The following is a 13,748-nucleotide window of genomic DNA, read 5'->3' as shown; positions in this document are numbered from 1 at the left end:
ACACACACACACACACACACACACACACACACACACACACACACACACACACACACACACACACACACACACACACACACACACACACACACAATACCAGGCTAGCGGTCGCAAACTGTGACTGAGGTATAACTTCTCCATGACCGGTCACAGAAGAACGCAACATTCTCTGTGATTCATCCCAAAAATCAAAATCGGAAGAACCCGTGATCCTTATCTGTATGACCTGGGCGAGGATACATTGTATAACAGATCCACTAAGCTGAGTAGGAACTGCTGTACCACCGCCTGTGCAGTGCACGCGCGCGCGCGCGCGCGTGTGTGTGTGTGTGTGTGTGTGTGTGTGTGTGTGTGTGTGTGTGTGTGTGTGTGTGTGTGTGTGTGTGTGTCATGAAACACTCATCCAGTTGCTTCAAGAAAAGCACCAGCAAGATCACCGACATGCCGAAACATGCTACAACACAATGCAATACAAACTTGGTAGGCTAATATGAATCCTAACGTTAGGATCCAAATATCTGGTAAACTGTTCATTCACAACGGAGGGAGCAGCGTGAAATGTGGACAAGATCCTGAGCTTGTACCACATCCCACCCAACCTGTAGCAACAAGAGTCAGCTTTTACACATAGAATTATTGACTTTCTGGTGAAGTCTTGGTTGGAACATTCGTCTGGGACTTGTTCCCAGTAGCGGGAGAATATTCAATTTGGTGAAAATATACCTGTCAGCACGCAGTCTCACGTACACATGCATGCATGTGTGCAATAGCAATCTAGTCAGTCTGAACTTCAGCTTGTGCTGTATCTTACGCTGCTGCTGCTGTTGTTTGCCGAGAGAAGATGGTGTGGAGCATGATAGAGGCTGTGCAGTCACTGTAAACACCTGCCATGGCTGCATGACAACACACAATCAGCATAACCAGCAAAATCAGACAATGTACAAGACTGTACTTGCTTTTCTTACTGAAAGATAGGAAATCGGATAGAGTAAATTGCAGCCCTGTCTCACTTGAGAGCTGAGCACCTTTACAGTGTCCCCAATAGAAGTCTGCAGTTTTAGCATTGCCATGGAAACCCCCTATCTGAATGCTGATGTTACATGTCTGGGTAACGTAGTGCAACCACCGGTCACAGACATGCATCATTGCAGATTAGAGACCATGTCTTGGCGTACATGTAGACCTGCATAGAAAGACGGGCTTATGCTGTACCCCATGGGTGGTGGCTAAATACAGACTGCACTTCAATTTGGTTTTCGCCGAGGTTTCGGGCCTGCTGACCTTCTGACAGGACTGCACCACCAGTGGAGCAAGATAGCAGCTGCCGGGGGTGCTGTACACATTGTTGCCGTTGACATTGCGGGGGCCTTCGATAAAGTCTCCCATGCAGGTGTCCTTCACAAGGCAAAGGCTTATGGAGTGTCCGGGAACCTCCTCAAGTCACTCTGCAGCTACCTGGCGGAAAAACGAATCCAGGCCGTTGTGAGAGGCCAAACCTCACCTGAATTCAGAATCAGCTCTGGTGTGCCGCAAGGGAGCATATTAGGCCCTACTCTGTTCCTCATCTATGTCATTGACATGGAGGACCACCTCCCAGCTACAACCCATCTCACCATATACCGTACTCACTTGATTAGAAGCCCCTCTCGAATAATAGCACCCCTCCAAGGACTGTTTGAAAAAATACAAGCCCCATCTGGAATAGAAGCCTGGACTACTATTCGCAAAGTATGGGGTGACCAGGTAGTGCCATGTATGAAGGTCAAGTGTGCAAAAAACACCCCGTGCATGTTCATATTGGTATATGTCCTGGTCGACTTAGTGTGTGCGAACTAACTCAGGGTCGAGTTGCTGTGAATATGAAAGTTTTAGAGATTTGATTGGAATACTGGTATGGAATGAAACAATAAAAGCCCCTCTCGAATAGAAGCCCCTCTTGAATAGAAGCCTCCTCAAAATCGGCATTGAAAAAATAGAAGCCCCCGCCTTCTAATCGAGTGAGTACGGTATGCAGATGACACTATGCTATATCAGTGCCTCCCGTCCCTGAACGCTCTCCCAGTTGGCCTAGCGCAGCTCCAGACCAGACTGCTGTCGATGCCCTCGCAGAATGGGGCCAGAGCTAGAAGATCACATTCGAGCCGACAAAGTCCCAAGTCTTGACAATTTCCCATCATCGTCAACCCTGGCCGATTCCTCCAGCCACTCAAGTTCGATTGGGTGGCCATAGAGGAAGTGGAGGAGCTGAAGCTGCTTGGAGTGCTCTTCGATCGGAGCCTTTCCTTCCGCTCCCACATCCGACAAGTTGCAGTCCGTGGTCACCAACGGCTTGGCTTCTTGAGGAAGGCTCTGCCAATCCTCGACAACAAAGCCAAGTGTGCCGTGTACCGCGGCCTCGTCCGCCCAGTACTTGAGTACTGCCCGCTGTCATGGCTGGGTGCATCCCAGTCTAACCTGAACCGGCTGGACCAAGTACAGCACCGAGCCCTAAAGCTTATCTGCCCTGGGTCGTACCTCCCAAGCCTCACTGTTCGGTGTCACATCGAAGAGCTCACATGCCTCTACAAGCTGCACTGGATTGATGGTCCCTCAACCTTGACCACCATGATACCCCCGAGGGCAGTTGCTAACCAGCAGCGGTGCTCCACTCGCCCCCAGCAAGAGGAGCACCGCTGCTCCACTCGTCCCCAGCAAGAGGAGCAGGGGTGCTCCACTCGTCCCCAGCAAGAGGAGCAGCGGTGCTCCACTCGTCCCCAGCAAGAGGAGCAGCGGTGCTCCACTCGTCCCCAGCAAGAGGAGCAGCAGTGCTCCACTCACCCCCAGCAAGAGGAGCAGCGGTGCTCCACTCGTCCCCAGCAAGAGGAGCAGCACCACAACAAACTACTGTAAAGCGTGATATTTTCGCGGCGTTTTTAGTTCGCGTTTTCAGAATCCGGACAGGTTTGCGAGGTTTTAATTTTGCGATTGCAGAATTTGCTACTGTGGCATTCATGCTAAACCTTTTATGGATCTCCTTTTCGCGCTGTCTAAATTTCGCGATTTCCACGCGGTCGCGAATTTCGCAGAAATTAGACCATGGCAATAATTTCACGGTTTACAGTAGAACTGACAGTAAAAAAAACACTAAAGTCAACGTTACAACTGGTTGCATACACACATACACACACACACATACACACACACACACACACACACACACACACACACACACACACACACACACACACACACACACACACACACACACACACACACACATGCACACACACACACACACACACACACACACACACACACACACACACACACACACACACACACATGCACACACACACACACACACACACACACACACACACACACACACACACACATGTACACACACAAACACACACACATGTACACACATGCACACGCGTGAGCGCACAAACACATAATACATGTATATGTTTGATACAGTTCATGCCTCCACAACTAAATATTGCGACAGAGCTTTCGGCCATATTTCCAATTTATTGCATTCCCAACTCGTCACAACCACGCGCTCTCAGCCGAACCATATATACAAAGACACCAGCAAGGACACTTCCGTTGAGAGATAATATTTTTCCACGGCTCTAGACAGCTGTTTCACTTCCTGCCGGAGCTCATCAGTAGAGGACGATAAATTGATAATGAATTAATGATGATAATGGAGAGTAAAGGAATGATCACTCTTATAGCAGAAATGGCGCAAGTGCGCGTTTTCCACATAGAACAATGGCATATGCATGCTGCTAAATGGTAAATGTGAGAACAGCGCTCATTGGTGGAGGAACACACCATACAGGCGACGCAAATTTTACGCGGAAATTACCCTACAACTGATTGCAATAAAGCGAGAATAATGATGCCACTGGAAAGTACAATGTATGTTGTTCGTAGTGATAATTATGATGGTGCAATGCCCCTGTGTGCAGGCGAGACTCACCGCCGAGATCTCCCAACGCGACAGGCTCGGTTGCCGTTCAGGATTCACACCGACCTGTCCGCCCGTCAACAGGACCGACAGCGGGAGGCCTCACTGATGCCAATGTTGATTACACTCCATTATCATCCTCTACTGATGAGCTCCGGCAGGGAGTGAAACAGCTGTCTAGAGGCATGGAAAACTATTATCTCTCAACGGAAGTGTCCTTGCTGGTGTCTTTATGGTTCAGCTGAGAGCGCGTGGTTGTGACGAGTTGGGAATGCAATAAATCAGTTCATGCCTGTCGAACATTACGCAGTGGCAAGGTTTCTTCAGTACTGCACCTCAAGAACAATACAGGTAGTGCAGTACAGTCACAAGTTGTCAACCTTCCTACCTGCGTGAATCCTGGTAGTTGGAGTCTGTGCCGCAGCTGTAACTCATCTAGAACAATTGACTGCACTGCACCTGTAACAACCACAGAAGGATAGTATTATCGACTCATTTGCTACGGTAAGAAGTACGTACAAGTCAACTAAGCGTACGCGTGCATGTGTGTGTGTGTGTGTGTGTGCGCACGCGCGTGCGTGCACGTGTGTGTGTGTGTGTGTGTGTGTGTGTGTGTGTGTGTGTGTGTGCTGGTGTTATATTTGTACATGTAGTACATTTGGACAAATGCCAAGATTAGAATCAATTCAATCAAACCATTTGAATATCTACAACCAAGTAGAGGAGGAGTTTCAAGTGCAGACCAGGTCGATCACGGAACCTGCCTCGCTTCTGCCCTCTCCAGAGTGCTATCTGCCTTGCTACTGCCCTCTCCAAAGTACTAGGTGACTTGAAGACCTGGGCAATCAGCTCAGAAGCTACCCCCCCCCCCCCCCCCCCCCCGGCCATGCAGTCAACGGAAGCATAGAGACATAGCAGGTATTCAAAGCACATACCTGCATTACCTGCATTACCTGCAATATAAACATGAACGTCCAACTGATGGTCCAGCAAGGATGCATTACTTAGCTGACAAGAAGCAAACACCTGCACGCCAACAACAACAACAACAACAACAACAACAACAACAACAACAACAACAACAACAACAACAACAACAACAACAACAACAACAACAACAACAACAACAACAACAACAACAACAACAACAACAACAACAACAGCAACAGCAACAGAGCACAATCACAATCAGCTGCTGCCACTGGACATCATCATGATCATCCGGTATCAATGTCAATGTCATCTTTGTCATGCAAACATAATGTGCTTGCACTGGTGAACTCTTCTTACTACAGTGAACCTGGTATAAGGGACCACCTGCGACCAACGCACCCATGCGCGCGCACGCACACACACACACACACACACACGCGCGCGCACACAAACACATTTAGGAGTGAAACACCACTAACCTTGCCACCTGCTTTAGTCTTGCTGTTCCTGGGCAGAACTAGTGCCACGTGGCTTTGAGACACCAGGCTCAAATCCAAGTGAATGATCTGGACAAGGAAACACAAATCGTACACCACAGTAAAAGTCTTTAAAGAGGCTAAAAACCTGCAGTTTATTCACAAATAACACATGCCATGTCAAGCCACATACTACTACTGGCTGTACACATGCACCCATGACACATTCCGGTCATCGATTAGAACCAACATTCCAATGTTCCAATATTCTTTTGAGCGAGATATTCGAACATATTCTAATATTCGACTATTCGTTTGCATCACTGCTACGTACCTCTCACCACTCTTGTCTATAAGAGACGGTACGATAAAAATATTAAACTGTAAGTTAAGAATGGCGCAGCTTGCGTGTATACTAGCACACTCACACACTTACCTGTGTGGCGGAGTACAGAGGAGGTAAGACATGTTGCACACTCACACTTGCTTCAGCTACTGGTTCAACATCAGAGCTACAGTTTACGCAGGATAACATAATCAAGTTACAGTCATGAGAAAACAAGCCCATGTTCATGATCAAAGACTTGTAATGTTTGACTGACTGAGTTCAACTTCACCAACGCCAGCACTGCCAGCACTGCCACCAGTACCAGCACCAGCACAACCAGCACCGTCGCCAGCAGTAGCAGCAGCAGCAGCAGCACCTCCAGATCTAAAGCTGATGACAGTTAGATTGATCTTATCCTGCTGGTGATCAATACCTCTCAGGACCGGAGGAAGGAGTTTGGGAGTGGTCCGGCCAACCTTTGAGGGGGGGTCCGGGGGACCTCCCCGCGGGAGAAATATTTAAAATTGACGTGAAATAAAGCGAATTTGGGCATTTCTAAGGCTCCAGAAAATGCAGAAAATTATAGTAAAAGAACACAAACACAACTTTTTTTATCCATATCAGCCATACAGTGCCGGTCTCGGAGTCCTGAGCTACTTCGAAGCACATCACACGTCGGCAGTACAGTCGAGTCATGTACCTCTGGATTTTTTACACCGGTTTTGCACGAATCACATGGACCATCCAGCTGGGAAAGTGGTCCGGCCATGGCTGGACCAGCCTGACCGGTTCCGCCGGCCCTGCCTCTTTCCCCAGGGGTAATGCCGGACATGCTGTAAAACCCATTGTGGATAGCAGGGCCATGCTGTAACTCAACATGGACATTCTACTCCACAGATGTGAGAAACGGCAGATACAGGGTAAGAGCTGGTACTATCACATGTCCATGCTCACCCCAGCCCCCCCCCCTCCCCACCCCCACCCCCCCAAAGGGGCCATATCAGCCCCTAGCCCCGGCCTACTGAGACTGCATGTGGCCAGGCACGATAGTGTAGCCAAGTACCAAAGAGTGTACAGGCAGTGCAACCACTGAAAACAAACTCACCAATTCTTCAAAATCAAAAGTACACTGAACAAGAAGAGCGTGTTGGTGCTGTACACACAGATAAAAAGGCAAAGAGAGAGAGAGAGAGAGAGAGAGAGAGAGAGAGAGAGAGAGAGAGAGAGAGAGAGCAGAGCGAGAGCGAGAGCGAGAGCGAGAGCGAGAGCGAGAGAGAGAGAGAGAGAGAGAGAGAGAGAGAGAGAGAGAGAGAGAGAGAGAGAGAGAGGAGAGAGAGAGAGAGAGAGAGAGAGAGAGAGAGAGAGAGAGGAGAGAGAGAGAGAGAGAGAGAGGGACACAGAGAGAGAGAGAGAGAGAGAGAGAGAGAGAGAGAGAGAGAGAGAGAGAGAGAGAGAGAGAGAGAGAGAGAGAGAGAGAGAGAGAGAGAGAGAGAGAGAGAGAGAGAGAGAGAGAGAGAGAGAGAGAGAGAGAGAGAGAGAGAGAGAGAGAGAGAGAGAGAGAGAGAGAGAGAGAGAGAGAGAGAGAGAGAGAGAGAGAGAGAGAGAGAGAGAGAGAGAGAGAGAGAGAGAGGGACACAGAGAGAGAGAGAGAGAGGAGAGAGAGAGAGAGACTGTGGTTCAGCTATCTACAGTTGTATTTTTACTACTATTTTAGGTATACAGATTATAGATTACAGACAGACAGAAATCTTGGTTGAACACAAGATCATGCAATACCAGCCAGAACACACACAGTGTATAATTATATGATGTCATGGTGATGAGTGAAAATGACATGGTACACCAAGTACACTGGACCTTGATATCCGTACAGGTACAGGTACTGTACATGTATCACACTCTCTTACCACATTGCTGACCAGTGTCAGGTGTGTGTGAGATGTCACTGGGAAAACAAACACCGTAGATCTCTATCACAAATAAACAACACAGAGAACACAGAGAACACACAAGGATACAAGAGGCATTGCATGTCAGTGGTGGATTATGAGGGGAGGGGGGAGGGTGGGTATAAGGCACACACACGCACGCACACACGCGCGTGTGCGCACACGCACGCACACACGCGCGCGTGCGCACACGCACGCACACGCGTGCACACACACACGTGCACACACAAAGGGGATTCACTTCCAAGTACTACTTCGAAGCATCACGTATTAGATTATTCAATGGAACATGCTCAGGTACTGTGCTCATTAAATGAATCTCAGACAAATCACTTAGGGTTCGTGGTCCAGACCCAAGCAACCCAGGACTTGTTTAATTGCACAATAGCAGGCGACATCCACACCAAATGATTCGTGAGAATTTCCTTGCCAACTATAGGAATGTAAGTCTTGTACTCACAGACTTGTCGTTGTAGTGCCAGATAGGTTCAGTCACAAGTTCAGCCTTCGACAAGCTTTCTACACACGTACCCATAAATGTATACCCGCACACATGTAACACACATTATGCATGCACACGCCACATACACATGTGCATGCACGGCGACACACACACACATACACACACACACCACATACATACATAATTACATACACACGTACACATACAGACAGGCAGACATGCACACATACATGCACAAGCACGCACGCACACGCGCGCGCACGCACGCACGCACACACACACACACACACACACACACACACACACACACACACATGGTGCTATGATTCATTTCTTTGCCGGTGCCAGTTGACAGCAAGAGGAACTTCATTCAGCAAATTCCAGCAAAGTAATGTGAAGTGGTGGGAACATCTTCTTCTGTGAGTTCTAAATCAAACCAAAGCTCACGCATGCCGACAAGTGAATTGAAGTACTTCACAGAGACCTACTTTTGTGCACTTTGCTTGGCAAGAGTGTTGAGTGGGGATTGAGATGCTCAGAAATGACCGCCATGCGACCAGCTGCACTTGCCATCATCTGGACAGGAACAGGACAAGCAAAGAATACGGCAAGTTGCAGACAAGTAGACTACAGGCGTTCACCATTCACTAGTACAGTAGGCAGTAGTGTTTGCACCAATATCACATCTCACATCTCACCTCTGGTGGGCACAGACAAAGCAAAACAGCCAGCAGGAGTGAAAATAGAATACAATATAAGTATTACTTGAGTACTTGTTGCTGATTGCTGGTCTTAGAGTTTGTGTAGTGTCTGGCCAAAGTATACGCACATCTTGGATAGTACCTGCATGCGGTCTGTATACGCACATCTTGGTTATTACCTGCATGCGGTCTGCACTCTGCTGTTTCGCTTTCCTCATTTTTGATGCAAGTGACTTGGCCAGAGTCGATTAGTCTGACATTTGCATCAAAAGGTTGTTATCACACTCTGGACAGCAGCAGCAACGTGTGCATGTGCTTGTTGTGCTTATTGTTAGGCCTAACAGGCAGTGGGTAACTTAGTTGAACATAGGTTTCAAGGAGCAGTGGAAAATAGACGAGGCCAATTAGCCTGATGTTGCAGCAAAATAGGCAGTGGCAGGTGCTAACAACTGTTTCATGAGTGATTTATTTTCTTAACATACTATATCTCTGAGCTCCGCTGAGGAGACCTAACAAGGCCGAAACAGCTAGCTATTTCGGAGATGGAGCAATCATACTATCGTATTAGCCGCAGAATAATGAGCACCTCACCCTCCCCCCCCCCCCCTCCCCATGACAAATTTTGACTACCTTCGCTTGCAAAATTGAGTGTTTCTTGCATCAGTGCTAAAGGACAAACACTGCATTTCCGCTCCCTGTTGAAGGCGGGCTCTTACATAATAGGAGTGGGGGGTCATACTGGATGCTGTGGTTTGGCTTGACCAGTCCTAATTCACTACCCGTTGCATGAACCAGCACACACCCTGTACAGTACCCCCACCCTGTACAGTGTCCACACCCTGTACAGTGTCCACACCCTGTACAGTGTCCATACCATGTGCAGTGTCCACACCCTGTACAGTATCCACACCCTGTACAGTGTCCATACCCTGTACAGTGTGTGGACACTGTACAGTGTCCATACCCTGTACAGTGTCCACACCATGTACAGTGTCCACACCCTGTACAGTGTCCATACCCTGTACAGTGTCCATACCCTGTACAGTTTCCATACCCTGTACAGTACCCACACCCGGTACAGTGTCCACACCCTGTACAGTGTCCACACCCTGTACAGTACCCCCACCCTGTACAGTGTCCACACCCTGTACAGTACCCACACCCTGTACAGTGTCCATACCCTGTACAGTGTCCACACCCTGTACAGTACCCCCACCCTGTACAGTTTCCATACCCTGTACACTACCCCCACCCTGTACAGTGTGCACACCCTGTACAGTTTCCATACCCTGTACAGTACCCACACCCCAGTCGATGCGCCAGATTTGAAAAATCACGTCGGAGCACAGAGTTCTATTTTTCAGATGCACCCTTTTTGTGGACTTTTCTCAAGGCATTCTCAACATTATGATCGTTTGCATGTAAGTACGTGGTTGCCAGTCTCACGCTTTCTCGGAGTTAGTCGTCACACTCGAGGATTCAGCAGTCGCCTTTCACCTTTTTCTGTTAGGAGTTCTTCAAGAACGACGAAATTCTGTAGTTTGGTGTCGCTACACGTCGGTTTGTCTCTTTTCCTTTTTTCGTCGAAATTTCATCGCCCGACCTATAATTTCGTGCCACCGAATTAACCAGGCATTTCGCTGCTTCTATGCTGGACGTATCGAAAGAGTAAGTCTTTGTGACATTGGAGCGGAAGTTATGCTCTGGCCGAAAAAAGGGCATGCCTCTGGTGACGTGATTTCTAACTAGTGTTTTTTACGTATATTTTCCATGCATGTGTGCACAGATGTCAGCGGCAGGAAGACCCAGCAACACCACAAGCATACATACTTGACGACCATGTGGCCCAGAATGAAGCATTTGCTCCAAAGTGCCATCTGACAAGCGATTTACACATGGCTCAATGCTGTCAGATTGGCAAAAGCTACACACATGCACATCCATCACGTCAGGCCAATGCATTTATTGCAAGTGCGTCAAAGCAATACGACGCCAAGTATGCACAGCAGCGAAAGAAAATAAGCCAACAGTCAGCCAAAGCACATGCAGTGTACATGATTGCAGCGCAGCGGCATCCGTACACTGTCCTGCAGACAAACTGCGCGTGCACAGTCTGAAAGAACAGTGCGAACCGGTTCTGTGCCCGACCCATTACCAGCAGTGTGTGGGCCATGCAACATGTGCTTGGTGTAAGTCGAGGCTCACACCAGAACACAGGTGGAAGTCACCAAACTTTCAGCTTGCAGAGCATGTGTTGCGTAGCATGCACAACGTCAGGATTTCAGACGAGAGTCGATTTTGTAGACGCTGCTACCAAAAGCAAATTGACATGCTCCCTGCCGACAGTGCACCAAGAACAGACCACCAATTGCGAAGCATCATCTCTCAATACAGCACGGAAGGTGCCGAGAGTGATTTCCCCAATATTATAGTCATTGCCGCTACAGCACGTGAATTGCTGGACAAGGATGCCACATTGTTGACGACAGTGCACGATTTGTATACAAAGACTTTGCACCCAGCTGCTGACCCCAAGCCAGCGGCATACGTGCTCGGCAAATTGAAGTTGACCCTGGAGCACCACTTGCACGTCATTCCACCCAAGTCGCGGAAGGATGGCTCATTGCTGCTACGCAATGGATGTAATGTAATGCTGAGCAGGCACTACATATGATCCTTTCTGCAGAGCGTAAACACAAGATAGAGCAAACACCAACAAAGCTGGAAGACCTCACTCTGCTATGCTCACAGCACAATTGATAGCCAGCAACCGAATAATACATGTACTTCACAAATATGGGAACCCATTTACACCAAATGCTATTATCGGGCAATGCCATTATGCTCCTAGCACGCGGCACAAGAAAATTATAGAGCTTCGCCAGCATTGCCTTGATTTTGTCGTAATGTGATGGTGTGTGCGTGTGTGTGTGGTGTGTGTGTGTGGTGTGTGGTGTGTGGTGTGTGGTGTGTGGTGTGTGTGTGTGTGTGTGTGTGTGTGTGTGTGTGTGTGTGTGTGTGTGTGTGTAAAAGACCAAAAAGTAGGGATTCACTGGCCAGAAAAAGCCACTTCATAGCTGTGTGGTGTAGACCAGGCTGAATAGTGGCGGTCAATTCTTCAGCCTTGCAAGCTGTTGAATGGTGCAATCCCAGCACAAGCTGCTATGGCTTCTGCTGTAGCATCGCTATCATCGCCTCCGGCGATGGGCGTCCAATGGTCCAATGGTGTGTGAACATGGGAACCCATTTACACCAAGTGCTATTATCGGGCAATGCCATTATGCTCCTAGCACGCGGCACAAGAAAATTATAGAGCTTCGACGCCATTGCCTTGATTTTGTCGTAATGTGATGGTATGTGCGTGTGGTGCGTGTGGTGTGTGTGTGGTGTGTGTGTGTGTGTGTGTGTGTGTGTGTGTGTGTGTGTGTGTGTGTGTGTGTGTGTGTGTGTGTGTGTGTGTGTGTGTGTGTGTGTGTGTGTGTGTGTGTACATTACATATTGCCCTCTCAAAATATATAATAAATAAACTCGGATGGTGAGCCAATGTAATCATGGATAAAAAGAATAAGGACAAAATGTTACGAGTTATGACTAACTGTCCACCATGCATGTACCAATGTACCTAGATCATATGCAGTCGGCGAGTGCGACAAAAAGGCACAAACTGACAGGGAATACTAAGATATACAACGACCAAAATATTGAAGTTAATTTTGAAATGTCTATAATTTCGTGCCGTCGGATTAACCAAGCATGCAACGAAAGGAAAGGTATACACGCTTAGACATAATTATATTATTAGGCAATTATCTGCACCAACCTGCATTCCTGCTGAAGCATCATGTCGGGTGTGGTGGGTCGGCATTCCAACGTATCTCCACACACCAGGAAAATCGTGAAGCGAGAATTCCCTCGTCTGCAACTGGCAAAGTCTTCACTTGACACTCAAGTTGAAATTTCTAGATACCTAACTAATAGGAGCAGACTTCAGGACATTTGTTGCACTCGGGAATCGTCAGTTCGATCCGTACAGGGTTGGTTAGACACAAGAAATATAGCAAATTTCATTGACTGACATCTTCATCTTTACCAACACAGCTCACCACATAAACTTTCGCGCGAAAAAAATAAAAAGACCCACTCAGCTGGCTTGGCGCATCGACTGCACCCTGTACAGTACCCACACCCTGTACAGTACCCACACCCTGTACAGTGTCCACACCCTGTACAGTGTCCACACCCTGTACAGTGTCCACACCCTGTACATTGTCCACACCCTGTACAGTACCCACACCCTGTACATTGTCCACACCCTGTACAGTACCCACACCCTGTACAGTACCCACACCCTGTACAGTGTCCATACCCTGTACAGTACCCACACCCTGTACAGTACCCACACCCTGTACAGTACCCACACCCTGTACAGTACCCACACCCTATACAATATTCATACCCTGTACAATGCCCAAAATCTGTACCAATAGTCCAATACCATACCTGTTTGCTCTTGGTGTCGACCAATTGAAGTAGCATACGGGTCAATGCCAGCACTAACTGTCTGCACCTGTCAGCGCATAGTGATTCAACAGAAGACAACAGGCCAAGACACAAAAGCTTAATTTCAATGTTGGATGTATAACTTAGAACCTTCCAAGTTGGAAGGCTGTTGGAGTGCGCATCCGAGATGTGCTAGAGCTGTTAGCCAGTTAACAGTTAGTTGTAGAACGTCAGTACCGTCGGGCAGTGTCTTGCAATGTTATCGCATGAGCTGATTGTTAAGTAACTGGTGGTGTTAGTGGACACTATAGCATAACTTGTAGTTTCTTGGTCCTTTTTTCTTTACTATAAATTTATCCTTGGCTCTCCATCCGAGTCCGTTCTTTCTCATTTCTGTTGCATTTTCAGATGCTCTCATAAGTCTATCATTCATAGTATAC

The 13,748-nt window shown here is 48.0% G+C and overlaps 2 protein-coding genes across 2 annotated transcripts in view; both read right to left on the bottom strand.

Moving 5' to 3' along the window:
- LOC135821924 (uncharacterized) overlaps positions 1-5,874 on the bottom strand; it is a 46,602-nt gene extending 40,728 nt beyond the window's left edge. Inside the window, exons 1-5 of the mRNA XM_065334902.1 lie at positions 5,804-5,874; positions 5,371-5,457; positions 4,894-4,984; positions 4,347-4,417; positions 812-893 (exon numbers count right to left, since the gene is read on the bottom strand). The gene's annotated coding sequence lies outside the window, so the exon portion shown is untranslated. The remainder of the gene's footprint in view (positions 1-811; positions 894-4,346; positions 4,418-4,893; positions 4,985-5,370; positions 5,458-5,803) is intronic.
- Positions 5,875-5,943: 69 nt separating this feature from the next.
- The window catches only part of LOC135826813 (GPI inositol-deacylase-like), a 39,194-nt gene continuing 31,389 nt past the window's right edge, over positions 5,944-13,748 (bottom strand). The window contains exons 13-18 of the mRNA XM_065339438.1: positions 13,309-13,375; positions 8,596-8,683; positions 8,105-8,163; positions 7,603-7,665; positions 6,801-6,848; positions 5,944-6,171 (exon numbers count right to left, since the gene is read on the bottom strand). Of these exons, the coding sequence (XP_065195510.1) occupies positions 5,944-6,171; positions 6,801-6,848; positions 7,603-7,665; positions 8,105-8,163; positions 8,596-8,683; positions 13,309-13,375 (553 nt within the window). The remainder of the gene's footprint in view (positions 6,172-6,800; positions 6,849-7,602; positions 7,666-8,104; positions 8,164-8,595; positions 8,684-13,308; positions 13,376-13,748) is intronic.

The sequence above is a fragment of the Sycon ciliatum genome, chromosome 1 (assembly GCF_964019385.1).
Source record: "Sycon ciliatum chromosome 1, ocSycCili1.1, whole genome shotgun sequence".
In the NCBI taxonomy this organism is placed as follows: domain Eukaryota; kingdom Metazoa; phylum Porifera; class Calcarea; order Leucosolenida; family Sycettidae; genus Sycon; species Sycon ciliatum.
The sequence above is the reverse complement of the archived record's forward strand: the minus strand, read 5'-3'. Positions and strand labels throughout refer to the sequence as shown.